Source organism: Rhinolophus sinicus, chromosome 16 (genome assembly GCF_057876585.1).
Source record: "Rhinolophus sinicus isolate RSI-liver-muscle chromosome 16, RSI-T2T, whole genome shotgun sequence".
Classification (NCBI taxonomy): Eukaryota; Metazoa; Chordata; class Mammalia; order Chiroptera; family Rhinolophidae; genus Rhinolophus; species Rhinolophus sinicus.
In genome coordinates, this window is record NC_142516.1 from 48246198 (window position 1) to 48268601 (window position 22404).

A 22404-nucleotide genomic window follows, 5' to 3' on the forward strand; every position below is an offset into this window, starting at 1 on the left:
ACCATTTAAAATCAATCATTCTTTCCTCTGTGTGCCTCTAACATGAGCTTATACCACCGTTTGGCACTTACTTTCCTTTGTGTTATGCTGTTTGTTTGCATGTCTCCCGATAAGCTTCCTGAGGAGAAAGACCATGTCTTATTCTTTGGATTCCCCCCAGCACCTAGCTGCATGCCAGCGGAATAGAGTTACTGGCACTCACCGAACATTTGTATTAACCTTCTGGGCCTCCAGTAGGTTTGCGCTTCTGGGTCTCTCTGGTTCATCGGGCACGATTATCACCAACGAGTTTGTCTGTGACACCTCTGAGCCAAAATATTAATCACCAATACAAGACCCCGTGTCATCTTTCCTCTTGGCTGTTGTGACTGTTAATATTCTGGAGAATAGCTCATCCCTCAGCTGGAATAATGTGAACTTACAGCAAGCAGAGCCCTAGCTGACCTATGTGAACCTGGGGACTGAACAAGAAAGAAGCTGTTGTTTCAAGCCACTAAGATCTGGAATTGTTTGCTACAAAGCAAAACCTAGCCCATCCCGCTGGACACGCTTGTAAATAGTAGATGCTTCGTAAATATGAGTATAATTTTTAAAAAATCCATTGGAAGCAGGAATTAATCATTTTATCAATTGTAAATTAATCAAGGAAAATCGCCAGCCTTAAACCCAGTTGTCAAGAGAGGCATTGTGATGTAAGATGAAGAGTGGACATAGAGCCAGTTAGGTATGGGCTTGCAGACTGGCTCTAAATGACCTTGGTCACTGACCTTCTCAGAACTCAGCACCCTCCAATCTCAGTTGGAGCTTATATTTACCCTGCACTGTTGTTGTCAGAATTAAAGATAGTGAATGAATGGTACCTGGTGGTACTTAAAAATTATTATTATGATTGCTTTAGATGTATTTTTCATGTTGGACCATGTGATAGGTGAGAAACGATATGTATTTCAATTTAAACCAAGGTACTCACTGCTACTCTTTCTACTACTCCTTCACTCATCTCTCAAAAAATAAATAAATTTGGGCCCCTGTTGATTTTTTTTTAAAAATGTGAGATGATTATATGCGAAGAGATAATAATTTATGTCTAAGTCTCAGTTTCTCATTCAGAGAGAGGAATATTTTTAATGAATTATTCAATTTCCCTCTGTGCTAGACACTGGTGATTCATATTAAATAAATAAATGCATTAAGAAAGGGAAAGAGAAAAGAGATTTGTTTTTCAGCTTATGTGAATAGAAGATGGGAATCATCTGCTTTTTATGCTCTCAATTATATTTATAAAATTTGGAAAAATAATTCTGGGTTTGATGATAAAGCTTCTCAGTGAGTATGATCTTGCCCTCTCTGCCTTCTTATTTTGATTTCCAGCACTTGTTCAAGTGCAGTGAACTATTCATCTCAATATGTTTAAACAAAGGTTTCAAACCATCTGAATGTCACAGTCCCATGAGAGTGTCTAGTTACTGCACACTCAGGACTTGATTACACTCTTGGCTGTGAGGAGACACAACTTAAGTCCCTCAACATAAATGGAGAGTGACTCATCCTTCTGAGGCAGTAAATAGCAACTTGCGTACTTCAGCACCATCTTTATGCTTCTTACTATACCTGTAACGTCAAAGCACATCTCTTCTGAAATATTTTATACATAGTGTGATATGTGTTGCAAGAAACATTGTGGTCCATAGATAGATTCTTGTTTCTAGGACTTTAATAAGAGGGAGGAAAATCTCAACATCCATTATTTCCCAGTTCAACTAAGGATCAACTTCTGTAATAGCAACAAAAATGTAAGAGGGGAAATTAAATCAAGTATATGGCGATGAAAAGAGAACTGACTGGGTGGTGAACACACAATATGATCTATAGATGATGTATTACAGAATTGTACACCTGAAATCTATGTAACTTTGCTAACAGTTGTCACCCCAATTAACTTTAATTTTTAAAAAAGACAGGAATGCACACATTTAGTGTTGCTCATTCCCAAATCGACCTTCCTGCTTTCCCCTTCTACCTGCTCTCCTAGTTTCTGCCTTAGTCCTCACCTGTTCAACTGAAAAACAAAACAAAACAAAACAAAACAAAACATCAGGTGGAATCAGGAGCACTTACAGAGCTACTACACACCAGACATTTCAATTAGTCTCAGGGCCTACAAAGCTGACATTTTCCTCTCCCCTCAAGGACCTTATTATTTGGTGCTAAAGAAATAAGAAAATTAATAATTATACTCCAGTTTGATGAACTATGATGAGCTCATTCAAAATATACAATCATTAAAAACATTTTCAAAAGCACATGGTGTTCTAATAAAAAAAGCAAAATACAAAATGACATATACAGCGTGATCCCGATTTTGTAAATAATACCCAGTTATGTCCTCGTACACTCAGAAAAAAGATTGGGGATCAAATAAGCGGGCTGAGCACGCTTGCCTACTTTTTTCAAAGATCAGAAAATTTGAAGATTTCCTGGAAAACAGAACAAAGATAGAATTAGATTGATAGAGCAATAAAAGCAGAAAAAAAGGGCCTAAAGAAGGATACCGGAAAGGTAAGAGCTGTTTTGTACACAAACGTTCTAGAGGAACTTCAGTCTCAGGGTTAACCAGGACAGTGGGAGGGGCCAGTCAATAAATTAAAGATTGCATTATGAACCGCTGGGCCCATAATGATCCACCTGTGTTCTTCATATGCTGAAGTTCTGGCAACAGAGGTGTTTACTCCCATGTTCCAGGCTCAATAACAGCTATAAAAAGGGACCCTGGGTGGTCTCCTATCAGAAGGGCTGACTCTGGACAGAAAAGTGGAGCAGAACTTAATAACTCTATACATACCACAATAAGACTTGGAGTGGGAAGACAGCAAAAGAAAACCATGAGATGTTTCTGATACGAGAGGTTCCCAGACCTTGTCTACTGGGGAGAGGAATCTCCCACACCAAGGAAATCTACCTGTACATCTGCGAGATTCTACTCTACACACCCTGGGGCTGGCACCCATAATCAGAACCTCCGTCACTGGGATGATTATTGCAGCCATAAAATAGAAAGGCAGCTATCTGAAAGAAATAATCAGACTTTTGGATTATTGACAATACAGTCACTGTTACTTAAAAATTTGGCTGACTATCCAAACGGGCACAGATGAATATTAAAGCAGTGAACTGGAACCTTGGGCCAGGGGACTCTTCCAGAACACAGTGCAGAGATGAAGAGATTTCCAGAAGCTCCTATGTCAGCCTAAAGAGTTTGTAATGGAGGGAATGAAGGGAATAGATGGAAAGGCATTCAAAATCAGAGAGAACTTTTTTCAGTGCTGAAGAAATATTATGAACTTGTGAATTTTTATGTATTTATTTCGAGTCAGTTTTAGAAACATTTGTGCTCAGATTGTCCCATCTTGGGCTAGTGCAGTGGTTCTCAACCAAGGGCAGTTTTGATCTCCAGGAAACGTTTAACAATGTCTGGAGACACTTATGATAGCCATGGCTGGGTACCTAGTGGGTAGAGGTCAGGAATGCTGCTAACCAGGGTACAACGCATAGGAAAGTCCCCACTGCAAAGGATTATTTCACTCAAAATGTCAATAGTTCTGAGAATGAGAAACCTTGGGCTAATGGCGGCCCCTTCAGGTTAGCTCCTATACCTCTTTACATAACTCCTGGAGTTTTTGTTAGCTTCCTTGCTTTCTGGTTCAAAATTATGTCTCCTAGGTCTTCTGCTTGAGACCCAGAATCAGCCATTTCTACAAAGATGCTTGATTTGGGGATGGGAAATGGTAATAGAGACCACAACCTGAATGCTCATTACTGCTGGGTTGTCATTTCTTCTAAAAGCTTTTTCAATGCTAGATTATATGCAATTTTCAGAAAGAGCAAAATAAATCATGAATTCATAAAGCTTTTGTAAGCTAAAATTTAAGATTATGCAGATATTCCTTAACTTCTTTGATATTTTTATTTTATCTTATGCTGAAAATTTTGGTCCAGAACTGACATTAACCTCTTTGGTTTATCCTACAACATACATATAAAAAATTGAAAATAATACTCTATATTCTAACTAACAATGAGACTACTGAATACATATTAGGATGTATTTGTAAGTGGGAAGTAGGAGATCAACATTAAAGAGAATTTCAGAAGGTGGGACACAGAACCCACTTCATATTTATAAGTCACCAGCCATCATGCCAACTGGTGTAAACTCAGGCAGTCAAACGCTGCCCTGCCTTGAGGCTTCTGTTCTCTTCCAACGTGGCCACAGAAGTACGATTTCCTTTCCATTTTCCAAGGATCCACAAAGAAATGATATCTCTTCTGGCTTACTTGTGGATTACGTTGGAAGCTGAGCTCTTTCTAGAACAGAATTTGTCTTCTTATTTGAGAGTCACCAGGTTCATTCCAGGGTGAGTGTGAGTCTCATGTGACGATGTAGGACCATCTTATCTCACAATGCTACATGTTTTCTGAGAAGCTGTTTGTGCTGTCAACTGAAAAAAAAGTCTTTATTTCGATCTTCTCCTTGAGGGACAGGAAAAGGAGAGATGGGGGGAAAGTTTCAAAAGCAAAGAAAACAAGGAGAGGAGGAGGAAGTGGCCCGTGCTCAATGAACCCACACGTGTGAAAGGCTAATCCAGAAATCACTCAGTAATCACCACCATGAAACCAGACCCTGGTGACATGGCTTGCTACGCGTATGCTCACCTTCCGCACCTCCCACAAAGCCTCACTTCCTGCGCCAAAGTGACCTTCTGAAATCTGGCCACTCTGCCTCAGCTCTTGGCCCCATGCCTCTCCTATGCAACAGCTTCTACACACCATTAGCTTCCTTCCAAAGTCCCCATCTAGTTCTTATCCACTCTTTTCCTGTTTGCAAGAGAAGGGTATGGGGCCAAGTGACCAGTCCACAAAGACTGGAGTGCAGAGGGCTGTTAGAAGTTCCGAGGCATTTCCATCTAGCACGGGAAGTTTGAAAGGAGGCTGAGGTTTCAGCAGCTCTGACGTGGAAGGCAGAAAGGTGCTTGGAACACGGCTGCTTTCTCTGTTCAGAACAGTACTGGTGGGGCGGTCATGCTCAAAGTCACCGCGTGTTGAGAGTGATTATGTTTTTAGTTAGTTTGGCTGTCAACCAAACAACATGTTACTGTGTACTGCTGAGCCAGGTACTTTTGCCGACTGGTGAATTCTTTAAGAATGATAATAATAAATAAATAAACTGGTTTAAAAACAAAATTTCATTTCCTAGGTGGGTCTCTGATGGAAGGGATGGGAATGGGGATAGGAGGACTTGAGCTTGGTTTCCAGTGAGTCCCAGAATGTTCCTCTACAGAAGGTGGGCATCTGGCCAGACGCCTCGAAGAGTGTCCATTTACCTTCACTCCCACGCTGTCTATATGAATGAACTTACGTGACTCATCAATCTCTCTCTCTGGCGGTTTCTCCACCTTTAAATAGAGTCAGTATTCTTGGCCCCTTACTCTCACGCTCAGAGCTGGGTGGATGAGAACAGGAAAGTAGGCCTGAGAGTAAAGGCAGACCCCAAACCTGGGCCAGAGCACAAGGAAGCGCAGGCAAAGGCCCAAAGGTCTCCTGACATTTTAGGGTGATTTTTTTTTTTCTTTTTTCTTTTCTTTTATCTTTCTTTCTTTCTTTTCTTTTTTTTTTTTTTTTTTTTTTTTTTTTTTTTTTTTTTGGTGTTTCACTGACTGTTTATTGGATTCTTTTTCTTCTCCCTCAGCCCTAAGGATCTGGCCAGCTCTTCGGCTTGGGTTTTCGCCCCCTCAAGACTGATAAAACCCAGGTATTTTTCTCTCAGTGTTTGTGCTGTTTTATGATCACTGAAACAGGCACACATTTAACTTTCATTTTCCACTTTTCAAAAATGTTTTTCACTAGTGATTGTAGGAAAAGAGGGCATACCACAACACAAATAACAGGGTAACCACAAGAAATAATTTTTTTTTTTAAACTGCAAGTCAACTGGTTTTAGTTATCTTTGATCATTTTTGAGGGATCAAAGGGGAATAATGCTCAGAGAGCAACGAAGCTTGTGGTTCACCCCTGAAACTGAGTCACAGTAAAAAAAAAAAGTTACAAGGATGTAATAATTTATGTATTTAATAATAATAAACAGAAAGATGCCAAAATAACTTCAACGTAAATCCTTCACTACTATTTCAGTCATCATGAAAAACACACATGGTTCCCAGCTTCATATTTCTATATTGATTTTCCCCCTTTCTCTCCTACTCTCTTCATATACTACAGATTCTCCTATACTTTGTCCTCAATGCCCCACCTACCCAAGATAAACTCCTCAACAACTCTGAGCCCAGGGACTTTATGTAAACTCACGAAGCCCTTTCATCCTCCTGCCACCTGAATCTTGCTCTCTCTGACCCAATTTTTCACCAAAACAAACGAACAAAAAACCAACGGCAACAACAAAAACACACGGCTCTAGAATCACAACACCCTCCTTAAAGGATTTGGAGGAGAAGCACCTGTCCAACACAGTACACGGCACGACTCATCCTTTATTAGAACTGGAGGAGGGAAAACATAAAGACTCTTACTCGCTCAAATATTCATATGATCACAGGAAGTTGGCCTGACCTGTCATAATGCCCAGTCTGATTCATCGACCAGTTTGGGTCTAAACCAAAGAAGCTCAACCCTATGTGTAGGCAGTGCTCATCGAGAGTGCTATCCTTTCTTACTTTAATACTTAACAGTAATCTCCAGGGCCCTACCATTACCAGTTATTGGGACCTAACTTCTAGCGCAGACCTTTCAGTTGGGAATCCTGGGACTTTCCCAGGTTTTTGGAATTACAACAGTAATAATAATAACAATAATGGTGAATATGGTTATAGCTAACTTTGATAGGGCATTTTCTATGTTTCTGTGTAAACATTTAACACTGGTTGTCAGCTCTGGTTTCCAAGTCCTAAAGGATTGTGTTAGTTATCTAATGCTGCCTAACAAATCGCCACAAAACATAGTGGCTTAAGACAATACACACTGATCTTCTCAGAGTTTCTGTGGGTCAGGAATCTGGGCGTGACTTAGCTGAATCCTTGGCTTCAAGGTCTCTCAGTCAAGGTGTTGTTTAGGGTAGAGTCACCTCAAGGCTCAAATGGGCAAGGATTTGATTCCAGGTCACACAGTCATTGGTAGGATTCAGTTTCTCACTGGCTCCTGGACTAAGAGCTTCAGTTCTTCACTGACTGTTGGCCAGAAGCTGCCCTCCGTTCCTTGTCATATGAGCCTTGCCAATATGGCAGCTTCCTTCTTCAAAGGGTGCAAGCTACGAGGGCAATAGAGAGAGTGTTAGCAAGATGGAAGTCACAACCTTTTGTTATCTAATGATGGAAGTGACATCCATTCCCTTTGCCATAGTCTATTGTTAGATCGAGTCACTATGTCCAGCCAACACTCAATGTGTCCAGCGCACACTCAAATGGACGTGGATCACTGGGGTCATCTTAGAAATCTGCCAACCTCACTACCAATGGAGGAAAGGGTTGTTTTAAGATTTCAAGGATAATATCAAGACCAGAAGATGAAAGTAGTTCAGGGTAAGAACTAAAGCTAATAAAGGTAGAAATTAGGAGATAGATTGGGGAACTACCTTATAACATTTTTGATCCAGTCTCTCTCTCTCTCTCTCTCTCTCTCTCTCTCTCTCTCTCTCTCTCTCTCTCCCCTCGCTCATAACATGAAAGTAAAACTAAGGAGATTGTGCATATGAGGCTAAACAGTACACATGGATTTACTGCACCAAAGAACTGTTTCTTTCCACTGGAAAAGGAAATGGAAAATAATAGTAATGGAGTAGTGGGATAGGGGAGTAGCAAAGAGGAACTGAAGATAATCTCTGGATAGAAGAGACCCAGAGTTCCGATGGGCAGCAGGCTTTCCAACAGGGACACGCATCAAATAAAAAAAAGAAGGAATCAAGGCATGAACCAGGTCTGGAATAGGATGTCTGCCACTAAAGACAGTCAAGAAGAAATAAATTCCAACAGGAAAGAGAAGGCTAGTTCTAGAAAGGTTCTTTGAGGAAACACTACATAGAGCAATGATGCGGGAGAGAGGACAAGAAACATTTTTTAGCAGCATCCACCACAACAAATTTCATGTAATATATATTTTATGAGAGGAAAAAGATTGTAGGACTTTTCAGAGCCTTTCATATGTTAGTATGCTCTGTGAAACCCTAAGAGGTGTGTGAGGGAGGGTGGGGATTGAATAGACAGTGCTTCTCACAAGTATTTGTTTTGCATGGAGATAGTAACATGTTATACACTTTAGGGAATGCTTTTTTATCAAATGCCTGTGGCCTTTTTGGAGAGCAGAAAGGGGGGAATCTGGTTCAGTTATTTCTAGTGAGCCAAGAATGGTAGCCAGTGGTTGAGTAATACGCAAAATATTTTTATCAAACACCTATGTGTTAACCAGAAACGACCCTGGGATTTCAACATTTGGGCTCCAACAATGGGAAAGATACAGAACTAGAATCAGCACAGAAGTCACCAGATCATTACCTCTTATAACCACTTCCAGAAATACCTCCAAATTCACAAAGCTCTGTCTATTATAATCCTTCTCTCCAGCACTCACATTCCCCTTCCTTCTACTGCTCATCTTTCTTGTCAACAAAGAAGGAATCAGGGAGTTCACCTCATGGGCTTTTCTCTTGGACATTTTTTAGTATTATAGTGTGAGGGCAATAAAGGGAGATTAATTGAGAGAGGCAAGACAAACATGGTAAGAGCCTTTCAGAAATGTCTTTTTAGTACAGAGAAAGAAAGAAGAAATCAGGAAAGGACTCTCCTGCCAAACCACACAGAAGACAGTTCATCAAGGAATGGTAATTTCTTTAGCATTGGTGGGGAATTGCCCACTGTGGGGATTAACAGGGCAGTGCCCAAAGGATGAGAGACCTTCCCTCAAGTAACTGGGCTCAGCTGAGGGCTCTGTCTGGTTCAGAAGAGCAAGACAGTTATAAGAAGCCACACCCTTCTGCAGTACACAACGCTGTTTTCAGGCTAATCCTCCAATAATATTATAGCTACTTTCAATGGTTAATGAATAGCTTCTAAGTGCCTGCTTCATTTAATTGTCCAAAGGCCAGTTGGTCCCAGAGCGTATAAAGCCACGTGCTGGCTAATGAGCATTCTCTCTGAGCAAGGGAAGCAGGGAAGTGGCAGGGTCAGGGCTCTGGGTTCCAACGGAGCAGGGATGCGTAACAGCACTGGTCTCGTTTTCTGTGTCCTTGCCCTCCTGACAGGCTTCTTGATAATCTGCCTGGGGGCCTTCTACATTTCCTCTGGCTCCATATTCAACTGCCGAGGGAATCTGATCCTGGCCTATTTGCTTCTGCCTCTGGGGTTTGTGATACTTCTGAGTGGAATTTTCTGGACCACCTACCGCCAGGCCAGTGAAAGCAAAGGGATGTTCAGCCATGTGTTCAGACAACACCTTGCTCGTGGGACCCCAGCCCTGGCCACAGTGGACAGGTATGTGCTGAGAAGCTGAAAGACATGAGGGCGAGATAGGGCTGAGTTCTGGAAAAGCTGAATGAGCGACTTACATGTCTCCCAGGGCTGTATGTCTAGAACTGGAGCTTTTTCATCAGGGAATTACTCTGGGGTTAGTAAATAGGAAAAATGGTGGCTGCCTCTGGGGAAAATCATGAAGAAAAGAGAATTTCTCTCAGAGAAACAACCGCTACCCTCCCCCACCCCCATTAAAAAGCCACCTAAGTCAATTTAAGATGCCCAAATTTTAGTTTCTTTCATTGTATTATGGGAGCTGTCCTTTGAGGCTGGTGGGGGTGGTCTGAGAAAGCAAATCCCAGACCAAATTCTGCTATACAACAAATGAGCAAGGAGGCATAAAATCAGTCCTGCAGCCTCTTCGTGAACTCAGTGAAGTCGCACCTTAGTATCCTTTTAGGTTATTTGATCATACTTTGCATGAAAGATTAATTTGAGGCAAGGCAATAATATTCCAGAGGTAAGATTCAGTTAACCTTACCATCTCGTACCCATTAGGATGGCTATTTTCAAAAAAAACAGGAAACAACAAGTGTTAGTTAGTATGTGGAGAAATTGGAACACTTGCGTACTTTTGGTGGGAGTGTAAAATGGTGCAGCCACTGTGGAAACTGGTATGGAGGTTCTTCAAAGCATTAAACATAGAAATACTATTTGATCCAGCAATTCCACTTCTGAGTGTATAGACAAAAGAATTGAAAGCAGGAACTTGAACAGATATTTGTACACAATATGCATAGCAGCATTCTTCAAAAGAGCCAAAAAGCAGCAACCCCTATGTCCATCAGTGGATAAAAATGTATATTATACATACAATAGAATATTTGTCAGCCTTAAAACGTAAGGGAATTGTCATGCATGCAACAACATGGATGAACCTCGAAGACATTATGCTAAGTGAAATAACCCAGACACAAAAAGATAAATATATATGATTCCACTTATATGAGGTACTTAGGGTAGTCAAATTTATAGACAGAAAGTAGAACAGTCGTTCCCAGGGGCTGGGGGAAGGGGAATGGGGAGTTATGGTTTAATGGATACAGAGTATCAGTTCGAGATGATGGAAAAATTCTGAAGCGAAATAGTGGTGATGATTGCACAACACAGTGAATGTACTTAATGCCACTGAACAGTACACTTAAAATGGCTAAAGTGGTAAAGTTTTTGTTATATTTTACCACATTAAAAAAATTTCAGTTAACTTTGTAGTTTGTATCAGACAACCCAAAACCTCCGAATCCTTGCCTGAACACAAGACCATTGAGTGATAAAACATCAGGTATCATCCTTGTGGTACAGACGGCAAGACTCCATAAATTCTTTTGTTCTCTTCATCTAAAATATTTTAGCTACTCCATGTATCTTGAATGTACGTAATTTTACTCATGACTTGCTTTTTGACATTATTATGCTAATAAGCTACTAGTTGTAATAACCAAAACCCATTTCCAATGTTTATTATATTACTAGCAAAGTCTCTGGATTTGATCATAAAAAAAAAAAAAAACTAAGATAAGTGAAGTGATTATAGAAACTGTTTCCAGAGTGATGATTGTCTTTCTGTATAAATGTTAGACGATGGCCTCCAGAGTGTGAATTTCTGATCAGAGTAATGAGTTACCATTAGGGTGTAGCTTAAATTTGCTAACACATGCCTAACATTACACTGCGTGGAAATGTGTCAAAGTAAATTATGGACATCGTGACATCCCCAGGTCACTCTCTCTTTCTGCTGCATCTAATAGATGCCTCGCCCACTCAGAGTGGCTTGTAAGTCCGTCAATGGAAAGTTAACATTTCTCAGAAGCACTGGCATTCAAAATGGGTACCCAGGCTGAGGTATTAAAGCCAATGGGTCTGCAGTGGTAGATTTCAGGTCACTGGGAATGTGAATTGCTCTGGGGGATGGGGATTGGGAGAAGTGGATGGGATTTGGGAAGCCAGCAGCAGTCGTCCTGGAGCCTCTCAAATCACTCCAGGAAACAGCTCACCTTTCCATCTTCGATGTCTTTACACATGAGCCCATGACAGAGCCTTGGCTATTCTGAGTGGAGGCTGAGAGGTCTGCTGTACAGTAGGCAGTTCCTTCAGCCATTTGGCTTTGGGCCTGCTCACATTTGGAATGGAGTTGTGGCTACAAATGGCAGTCCCAGTTCTGTTGTGGTTACACACCACAAACACTCCCTGTAGGCACTGGAAGAATTCACTCTATAAATACACAACTTAATCAAGCTTCCCCTCTCTCTTCCTCACCTCCATGCCACCCGCAAGCCCATTCATAATGGAGAAGCCAGAAGCATTTAGCAATTAGCAACCCTGGGCAAGTTGACCAATGAGGACATCAGCTCTGGCGTGAATGGTTCCTTTAGCCATCGCCTGATGGCATGGCAAGAGCAGCAACTAAAATCTCCATAAAGTTGTCAGTTGAAATAGTTTGGGAAATGAGAACACTTAAGTTTTTTTGTTTTTGTTTTTTAAACTAGCTGCTGAGACTTGCAAGAGTTATAGGAAAGAGAGAAGCATCTGCTACAGTTCAGGAACCTGCATGGAGCTGGTTTTCATTCATTCTTTTGTTGGTTGTGAGGATCTGAAACAGTGAATGCAATTGAGCAGATGATGTGTGTGAATGGGGACGAGGATATCTAAATAACTGGGTACCGAGAAGTCCCACGGTCAAGGCCCCCATGTCCCCTCCCCCTGTTAAGGATCTCACACTGGAAGCCCCTGGTTCCAATGAGGAAGAGAAGAGGAATAGCTTAGAATAACACACGGGGAAAAGTACGACTACAGAGGCTCACATCCCACGGCCGATAGAGTTCTGCTGGAAGAGCTGCACATTTTTAAAAAACTGGTGATGCCAGGAAGAAGTACATCTGTTTCCAAATCAATGTTTCTTAACAGTTTAACTTCACACGTATACCTCTTTGGCATTGACAACTGAAATAACACATGTATGTTGGTGGCATTTGTCCCCTAGGCCATATTTTTACCCTCCTGCTTATGAAGAGAGTCGTGATCCTGAAAAGCAAACCTGTCCTGCAGAGGGAGAGGCCATGGATGTGCCTCCACCTCTGTACACAGAGATGGACCTTGAACTTGAGGATGACAGAGATGCTCACCGAGAGGCCCCACCATCCTACGATGAGTCCGTAGCAGACGGCGGTGGCAGCAGCGTCATCACAGGATGCCAAGAGACAGAGCTGAGAGTGCTGGAGCAGGGGCAGCTCTCCAGCATATGTCACGCCCTCCGGGGATACAGCTGCTAATAATAAACGCAGACAAGGGACTGTGGGAGGAAAAGCCATGTCAGTGACTCTGAGCAAGGGCTCCCTAGGGGAATGCTTGAGTCTCTAAGAAATTTTTTCAGCTTTATTATATTTTATTATGTGTTTTCACACAAGAGGACAAGTCGAAAGGCGGGGTGGTGGAAAGAGATGCAACCTGATGCTTCAGAGCTAAGAAACTTTGTCTTGCTGGGCCTCAGTTTCCTCCTCTATCAAGTGGGACTTTATGCTGGGATTAAAATCTAACAATTACAGGATGCTTTTTATATGGCAGGTTCTGTGCTATGAACTTTCTATGCTTTCTTGTTAGCCCTTATGATAACCTTCAGAGATGGGTGCAATGATTATTCCCATTTTACAGATGCATAAACTGAGACTGAGAAGTTAAGAAATGTTTCCAATGACATACAGTTATTTTCCAGGATGGTGAAGGAAGGTCCAGAGAGGGGCACGGGAGGACATATGTACTGCCAACTTCTGTCCTAGGTTAATCCTGTCTTACTTCCCTCCTCCTAGGGAGCAGTTTGGACTTCTCTCTCCCTTCAGAAAGTGGGCTCTCACAGAAGTGGAGCCCCAGGGTTGCTGCAATACTTAAAGCCCTTGGAGAGGCAGCAGAGACTCCTTTCATGGCCTAGCTTCTCTCTTAAACTGCATATAAGCCGTTGGTGTGTTCTGCCCAGGACCTTGGCCCTCACCTCCTAGCATAGTTTCCTTTCATACTGATGATGAGAGATGGTCCTTAAAGGTAACAGACGGCCCTTGATGAATGGGCACAGGAGGGCCGTTGAACAGTTGTGGGAAAGGATGAGGAGGTTTCAAGGAGGAAGAGGGTTGTCAAAATGGGATGGGGCCCCGCAGCTGCCTGTTCCCTGTTACTGCTGAGTGCATAGATGAAGCATGTCCTGACAAGTAGACAGGAAGCCACATACAGGGAAATCCTGGTCCCTTCACACGGAGCATGAATTAGGGCATCTGTGATTTGAATCCTTGACACCAAGGGCATAACTGGATATTACAGGTCACTCGTTGTTGTCCAATGAAGGTGATCATTTACTAGCAATGCAATGTATGATTCATCTCTTTCTATCCCTCTATTGAGATTTTATCCTGAAATTTTCCCTGGGGTCTGAGCACATTCACTGACCTGAACGAGCTCTATCACTGGACTTTCATCCAGAGTTTGCATTGTAATGGATGGTTTTTCCAACTACTGGTAGTCATCTGAAACGAATGTTAATTTTGGTTTACATAAGAAAAAGGTTTTAATCTCTTTACTGCAATAAATTTTGTACTTAAACTTTTCCTTGTTGGCCACTGTTTTGTATCAGAAAAAAAATCAATAGAGGAACATAAATCAATGTTTCATTCTCTATGTGGAATTAACACAGCATCCAATGAGTTAATCTTTTTGCAAACCCCAACATTACTGAACAAAAACTATTGATGTAGAAAATAAACCAGGTGCTTTTAGAAAAGAAATATGAATAATAGGCATTTATTGCCTTTAAAAAAACATATATATTCCGAAGCAAGCACCGAGAACATGGGTATTACCCAAAACAAATCCTACCTTTGAAAGGCCCAGCAATTAAAACCCACTGGGCAACTCAGACAAAAGTGTGTTCTGTGGTTAAGAAGTCATTGGCCACCCCTGGAGGAGTCACTGAGGGGAAGCAGACATTGTATCCCCTCTTCCCCTGTACATTAAGGATAAAATTAATGGTGATGGATTGAGAACCATGATTCTGTGAATGGTAGAGAGGGCATGCAGACTGTGATAAAGTGGACAAGAGGTAAATCTCCAGACAGAATGTCTGTTTGTTCCCAATTCTCAATGTGAACAGTACGCTCACATGTCAACAGGGAAGGCAAATGCTCAGAGGTGATGGCTCTTCAGTATTTTAATCTTATAATGTCCCTCTAAACAGCAAGTTCAAGAACTCACCCTCACCCCCCAGAAGATGAGCAGCACAAAGTCAGTTATGGAATAGTTTATGCTGCATCTTTTGCATGTCTGAGATGTAGTGTGTGTATTTTTAATCCCTCCACTCAAAAACTTACAAGTAGTTTTACTGACAATCCTATCCATCTTTCAATATTCTAGTTAAATACATAGTCTCTTGTGAGGTATCTCCACAGCTCACTTATATTGCAGGGCAAATATAGGTGCTAAAAGACATGGAAACATAGTAAAGGTATGGGTTTATAATGCATATCTTCACCATTTTCTATAATGTTCCATGGCAACTTGGGTTGATTCACATACCAAGCGGGCTGTCAACTGTATGAGCCATTTCCACTGATAAGGACTCCAGCTGGTTGGAGTGGAGCAGGCATCCTGCTAAGCTCTGACACCTCGGATAATCTCTTGCTGTTTGCAATTGTTGAAGGGCCAAAGACTGCTTTACTGGCAGTTACAGCATTTCCCAAGGCATGCGATTTCTCAGACCCTGGTCCACTCAGGAATGGACATCTCCTCAATGCAGATGTTTGGGATATCAGTGTCCACGTGTTTCGAGAGGACCCACTAAAGGATCAAGCAGTACATTGGAGTCCTCTACCAGTTCTCCCAGGTGCTTTGCAAATTCCCCACACCTGCCATGGCTGACGGATATTACTGCCAAAGTAAATCCCATGCCATATACTGACGCACAGCTGGCCAACGAGAAGTCCCCACACCATTACTCCTGTCATTGCCCGTATTATCTGCAGAGAATACTGGCTCAGTGCAGCCAGCTGTCAGCCCAATGTGCTACCATGGGACTGGTCATCTGAGGCTTCCTGTGCAGAAAGCATTCATGTCATGTCCAAGCCCTTCCGCCTGCAATGTCATGCAACACTATTTGGATGTAGGCTGCACTTTGGATCAATGAGATTTGATAAATGGTCTCATTTTAATAATGGCTGCCTACCCATTTTTAGGTTAGCTAATAAACTCAAGAATTAGGGACGAGGCAAAACAATTTTTTTGTGCTAGGGGACTGGCTGACACCTGGCAGGATATTTAGCATCCTTGGTACCCTCCCACTAAATGCCCCCCTGACACATAAACACACACATTTCCAAACATCCCCCTGGTGGTAGCGGCACTGCCCTGGTTGGGAACCACTGTGTCCTGTCATGTATACTGTTGCTTGTCATTGTTCTAGAGGCACATGGTGTGGTGAGTGAACCCCTCACTGGTAGCCAATCACGAGAATAGTCCTGACAGGTGCCACACACTATGCATAGTCTCTTTTATGATTGTCTCCCATGCTCCCCACAAATTTCTTGGGCTTCTCCAGAAAGACAAACTGGTGGCTAGAGCTCCATATTTAATAACATAAAGAATATTATGTACAGAAGAGTGATTTCCTGTCTTTCACCTCCCTGAGGATAAGAGTATATGTATGTATAGCCGAGCAAGAGAAGCTCAGATTTTATGTAAAGTAGAAATGACACCCTGGCAATGTGCATCTGAGCAGGTTCCAGAGAGAGGCTATCTCTTAGAGCCACCGTGGGACCTTCCCTTTGGCAACCTAGCTGAGAGAAAGCTCTGTAAAAATAGGTGGCTATGCAGCTGCTTCTTTCCATAGTGGGCTCAAGCATTTGCTCTGCCTGATATTTATAACACTGTGTCTGCTTCAACCCCACTCATCCAAGCCAACTTCTCACTAGATAGACCCAAAGCAAGCCTCCTCTCCAGCCATCTTACCTCTCCATTCCTACTCTTTGTTCTTGCTACGTTCACCCCAGGTGAAATTATAGAAATGGTTACAAGTCGCAGGAAACTCTACTCCGGGAAATCCCTCAAGTGCCTAGTGATCTGCCATCCCTGAGTCAGTCTATATGTTCCCATAGTACGTATGCTGCTGGGTTGCTACTGTAACATTTGTGTCCACCTGGTTCTTTGTGTATGTTTGTCATAGCCGCCCCGTCCCAGATTACAAACTCATAGGAGCAGCAATGTTTTATACATCTCCCTGCTGCACCCAAACAGGACTCTGCATAGAGTTGTTCAACTGGTGTTTGCTGAATAAATAATATACCGGGGGTGCCAAAAAAAGTATACACATGACTTGTATTCATCTTTTGTTATTGGTATATATTGAGTATTACAAGTTTAATACAGTTTGTTCCTTTCTTAAAATGTGTATACATTTTTGGGAGGCACCATCGGTACATTTGGGCTGCCGGGGACACATGACTCCGTACTGAAATAAAGAAACAGAATTTTTAAATGAGGATTAGTTTACATTTGAACAGTGAAAGTTAGAGATGATTAAAAGTTTAGCAACAAGAGAAAAACAAGTAATATTTTCTTACCTAGAGCCAAGCCTAAGAGTGCGTCTAAACCGTGCTGACCAAACACAGAGCCAAGAAGTGACCGGAATGGCCGCCATGGACCTCCCCTTTAAAGATGAGGAGAATCAACGCTATAGGCAAACTGTATTCCATTGTTGATAATGGAATGATCTATTTCATAGCTAGTTCTTTAGAATCTCAGCTCAAAGGGACCCTCCTATTATTTTGAAATAACGCAAGACTAGATGCCGTTTCAGTTTCTGCTGACTCCCAAAGGCAGTTTTGAGCAATTGGTGAATTCCCAAGGTCACAATACTGAAAATCAGCCCGGGCTAGTGCTCTGAAAGGAAGACTTAACAGAATAGTGACCACCACTGGAGTTTCTCAAATGGCAAAACAAACAAATAAGCAAAACTCCACATTCTTTTCATCAGGTTGAAATATGTAATTTCTTTTTTATTGGATACTAAATGTCCTAGCAAGTTTCTGACAGAAGCATAGATAGAAAATGGAAACAAACACCTTCTTGGGAATGTTTCCCTGCTTGTACTAATTTTGACTACAGCAATAACACATTGCTTAACAGTCAAAGCACACCACGTCATCTGTGCAAATGACACGATAAGTGAGAGTGCCGTTCCCAAGGAAGCAAAACATATGCAAACAGGTCCCATGCACCTAGTGTCCTGGCTGAGTACTGACGGAGGCTGTTAGAGCTGCAATATCCTTTTCTTGAGCAAAGAAAGCCAGCTGTGACCCTCTGCTTTCCAGCAGAGGACACCCACTCTGCCTTCCATCTCATCAGACCCATAACTGTACCACTAGTAAGATTTGCTTCCAGCATCCCCTTTATTTCCTACTTTCATAGCATTTCACTGTCTCCTTTTACAGCCATTATAAGTAAGATCTGAACTGTGTCCAAACAAGTGCATTAAAATAGGCCCTTATTAGGAGATAAGATAGCAGGAAGACAGTCAGAGAGATAGCAGACATGGTGATATTGTGTCTTCCCGGGAGGAATGAGTATAAACCCATGTAACAACCTAGATGATGCCATAAGGGAAGGCCCGGAAAATGTAAGCATTCCTTTGCAGAGTCCTGCCAAGAACCTCCTTCCCCCCTGCATAATGAGTGGCTGAATCTGAAGGCATACAGCCAGCTTCATAGCTAAAATAATAGTATCTACAAAATAAGAGAGAAAAACACCCTGTGATGTGTTTTGTGGAAAGTGTGCCATTGTGATTTGTAGAAAGCTTTAGAAGATGTGAGAGAAGGTGGCACAGGGACTTTGGAGATGGCAGGGTGGGAAAGCAGGCCACCAGCTGGTTGGCAGGCATGAGGTGGGCTATTAAGAGTTCTACAACTTTCCTAGTGGGAGAGCAGACCTAGGATGAAAAGCTAAATTCTCCTCCATGCCGAGGAGGAGCCTTCTCAGGGCCGCCTAGGGGCAACCATGGCTTAGGGTCAGCTCAATTCTGGCACTGGTTTCTCCTCCATTATTTCGGGACCTTCCCTCACCTGGCAACAATGATGCCCACAGGTCATAAACAACAGTTTCCTAGCCTATTTATTCTTTCTCAAAAGGGAAGTTTCCTTTGTGTGATAAAATATACATATCAAATGATAGTGCAGCTTTAACAGACAACTGAAGACCCTATTGCATTTGGAGGAACTGACCAAAACCCAAACAAAACAGTTTTTTTTTCCTTTCCCCAGCTACCCCCCACCCCCACCAGCAAATTATCTTTTTGTTTTCCCCCCCCAAAGTCATAAGAGGCACAAACAGGTAGCAAGAAGGCGTGGGTGAAGTGTCTCCCGCCGAGCACTTTCTTTTAGGCCTGGTGAGCGATCTTTCCTTCCTTCAGGTGATGACAGTGGGGCCCCTCCGGCCGGTTCTCTCATGAATCTGGGATATTTTCAGCGCAATGGCTATGAGAGGGCTCAGCACTGCCTGGAAAGGAGGAAGAAAGTCTGTGAACAACTCGAGTCAACCACAGGAGGGCTATTGTGATGGGTTTCTAGCACAAACATCTGGATTCGAATCCCATTTGTGACTTCCAGTGGCATCTTCATGGGCAGGATACCTGTCCTCTGGACCTTGGTTTCCTCTTCCATAACGGGAGATGGGAGTGGGCAGGGTGAGGGGGGCAGGGGGAGGAGATGATCTTGAAGTCTTATCCAGCTCCCACAAAGCATTGATCTAAGATAGGAAACCGCACAACCCAACTTCCAGACCATTGGAGCACTTCATGCACAGAGCTTTGTGAATTAGGGGAAGTTCAGAAAGCACCAGAGACTTCCTCTGCTATCCTACCTCCCCCACATGTACACAGCCCCATACACACACATGAACTTGAGGAAAAAGTCATTCTCTATCGTAAGACTGTGAGCCTCAAGAATCTACTATCTTGAGGTGTCAGAGCAGACAGACCGATCCACTGGATAGTGCTGCAGAAATAACTGCTCATTTCTTCCCATCAAATAATACGGCAGCTCATGTGGCCACTCAGTGTCCCCGAGAAGGAGGTGGGGTGGCTTAGAGGCCTAAGGAATAGATTCTTGGAAAAGCAAAGGACATGATGAGGAATAAGAGTCATTTCTTGCCCTTTAGCTACTTCCTGTTTCATAGGCGTAAGGCACTGTTTTCCAAAGCGTGGAGCACATAGCGCTCAAGATGGTTTTAGGTGGTACATGGACATGACATTACAAACAGTGACAAGGTCACTCTATTTTCCATTCTTCTTCAAGCCTCCTAATTTCATCAAGGAGAAACTGTGCTGCCAATCTTTAACACTTTAAGCAAGACAGAGCGTGCGTCAGGTAAGACTTACCTGGGTAGAAGATGATGTCATTGTATGGGTTTTTTTAAATTCATTTTTATAGTGAGTTTTTTTATTTATCAAAAGATACTGTGCTATTCCATGTGGTGCACTGATGTAAACTTTCTATAGGAAATAAATAGACTTCAGTGAAAACAAAGTGAGTCCACTTAGAGACAAATACTAATGTAGCGATATTGATAGAAAAGAAGATTGGGAAATACCAGCATAAAAGGAGAAAAAGGATATCATATTGAGGAAAGTAAAACCTGTAATGTTGGAGGGCAGAAGGGGATTCTGTCGCTTGCAACCCTCACCTATTCCTAGCACATACGGGTATGAAGGGAGTACATGCATTCTCATCAGACAAAAGCACAAGCAAGTGCCCAGGGTACAAGCAGCCCAGTGTGTCCTGAGTGGAGCGTAGACACAGGCCAGTCCTGAACGAAAACTGAGCAAGCCTTGTTTGGAGGGACCTAAACGCCAGAGTGAAGCGTAAGGACTTAATTCCTTAGGCAAGGAGAGAAAGGTGACTGTTAGAGCTATGCTTTGGAAAGCTTGCTCTAGCAACAAATCCAGTAAACGCATTTACGGCTAAATGTATTAAATTATCTTACTCTCTGAAGCTGTGTAGATGGGAAAAGCTCACGTAGGATCTTGGACACTAGGAGAGAGATGAAAACCTAGAGCCATTTCCTAACTATACTAGCAAGCAGCGCTTTCCTCTGCTTCCACGTCCATAATCTTGACATACAGAAACAGAGTGGTTCTTTTCCTTTTAATAACCCAACTGGTGCCCAGAAAAATCTCTGACCGGCACATTTTCCCACAACATAGTCTATGTGATGCCCACATAGGGGCATCTAGATTCTTTAGGAGCCAAGCACCCATTTTGTATAGAAATCAGATTATTCACTTTCATTAGTCTTCTGCTGTCTCCTCCTGCCTGTTTCCTTCTCCTCCCTTTCCCCCCTTTTTTGGGCTCTATAACTGTTCATCAATACCTATAAAAAAGGTTCAACAAGGACAGAGAAAAGGAGTGAAGTTAAAATCAATCACTTTAACTGAGGGCCTAGAGAGCAAGTAAAGATACATTTAAAATATCCTATCAATTGAAGAAAATGCAGTGAAAATGAATTTGAAACTTCAAGCAATGAAAAATTAAAAGATATTTGTCTCATGTCATTGCCAGTCCCAAGATGAAGGATTTTCCAGCCCACATCTTTAAGTGCTGGTACCTATTGACAAGAGGGTCGGGGGGGTTATAAGTGACACTGTACATACTGCAGACGCTCTCTTTCCTGATCTCCACTGAACTCTGCAGGTGCAGCTACGCTTTCCCTTTCTCCTGTAAAACATCCCAATTGATGTCCACAGCACATTGGATGCTAGTGACCAATACATCACTCTCTGCCATGCTCACCACTTCTGCCTCCAGCAGCTGAGTTACGTGCTTACCAGGAGTCAGTTAAGTTTGTTCCTAAATATGTTCATGCCTGTTGTACTTGTTATTGAGACTATGCAATCATTAAATTATAGGTAAACCAGTGACATGCAAGTATAAATAGGAGGAATTCTTTCTATGAAAATTAAGTTGAATGTTTTGGAAAGAATTAGGGAATGGTGATTAGCTAATCTTGTCAAATTAGATGTGAGATACTATAAAATATTGGGGAGGGATTTTTAAAAGTAATGAAAATTCTTTCCTCAGATTGTGTCACAAGTCTCTAAGTTCCCATTGACTATAAAGAAATTAAAGATGAACATTATATATGATGAATCATGAGTGGGAATCTTTTGAAGAAAGATAATCACAGCGCCAAACAGTATGCTCATATTCAAAGAAAAGGTTTTGGACCAAAATTCAAGATTGACAAATGAGCATACGTTTAATGTTTCATGCTAAAAATTAATGGTCAACATAGGTATGCACTTAATGACCTCATCTAACTCTCTTTCTGGATTAATAAACCAAGTACTTGTCCTTTGTCCTGATTTTGTCAGAGAAGAAGGCTTCAATGGTAATATGCAAACGGCAGGGAAGGAAACACAGTTCTGGAAACTCCATAGGAAGAAGACCTTGAACGTGGAGACTCCCGCCCAGAGCAAAGAGCCTCAGGCCAACCTGGCACAGAAACTGTGGAGCCATCTGCCCTCAAGGGACTATGAGGGTTTGGGAAGAAAGACACTGGTGATTATCCTCTGGACTGAACACTAGTGAGGTCCATTCACCCATTTGTCAGGGACCCAGAAAGTCTTCAGATATTTGTGGGACCCTAAGGAGTTCTGGGAGAGGTCCTTAAAAATGCCCATGATTGAATTTTTTGTCAGCCTTATGGAATGAAAGCTGCAAGACATCATTAATGTAAGGTTCATAAAGTATTTTTTCCTTGCCAAATACATGTATACGCGTTTTCAGAAAGGAAAACTATTAAAATTTGT

General features: G+C 42.1%; 2 protein-coding genes across 2 annotated transcripts in view; one reads left to right on the plus strand and one right to left on the minus strand.

Annotated features, from left to right (window-relative positions):
* The first annotated feature begins 9186 nt into the window (after positions 1-9186).
* On the plus strand, positions 9187-12990 carry TMEM252 (transmembrane protein 252). The gene is made up of 2 exons (XM_019730357.3): positions 9187-9533; positions 12553-12990. The coding sequence occupies exons 1-2, from the start codon at positions 9256-9258 to the stop codon at positions 12839-12841; spliced, it is 567 nt and encodes a 188-aa protein (XP_019585916.3). The 5' UTR covers positions 9187-9255; the 3' UTR covers positions 12842-12990.
* Positions 12991-17564: 4574 nt separating this feature from the next.
* The window catches only part of PGM5 (phosphoglucomutase 5), a 178060-nt gene continuing 173220 nt past the window's right edge, over positions 17565-22404 (minus strand). Inside the window, exon 11 of the mRNA XM_019730342.3 lies at positions 17565-19094. Coding sequence (XP_019585901.1) covers positions 19005-19094 — 90 coding nt within the window. The 3' untranslated portion in view covers positions 17565-19004. The remainder of the gene's footprint in view (positions 19095-22404) is intronic.

Bases quoted from the DNA above. Each gene is read 5' to 3' on its own strand.
- TMEM252 (XM_019730357.3), top strand. From the start codon at position 9,256: ATGCGTAACAGCACTGGTCTCGTTTTCTGTGTCCTTGCCCTCCTGACA. The intron at 9,534-12,552 runs GTATGTGCTGAG...TTTGTCCCCTAG, and splicing joins GCCCTGGCCACAGTGGACAG to GCCATATTTTTACCCTCCTG.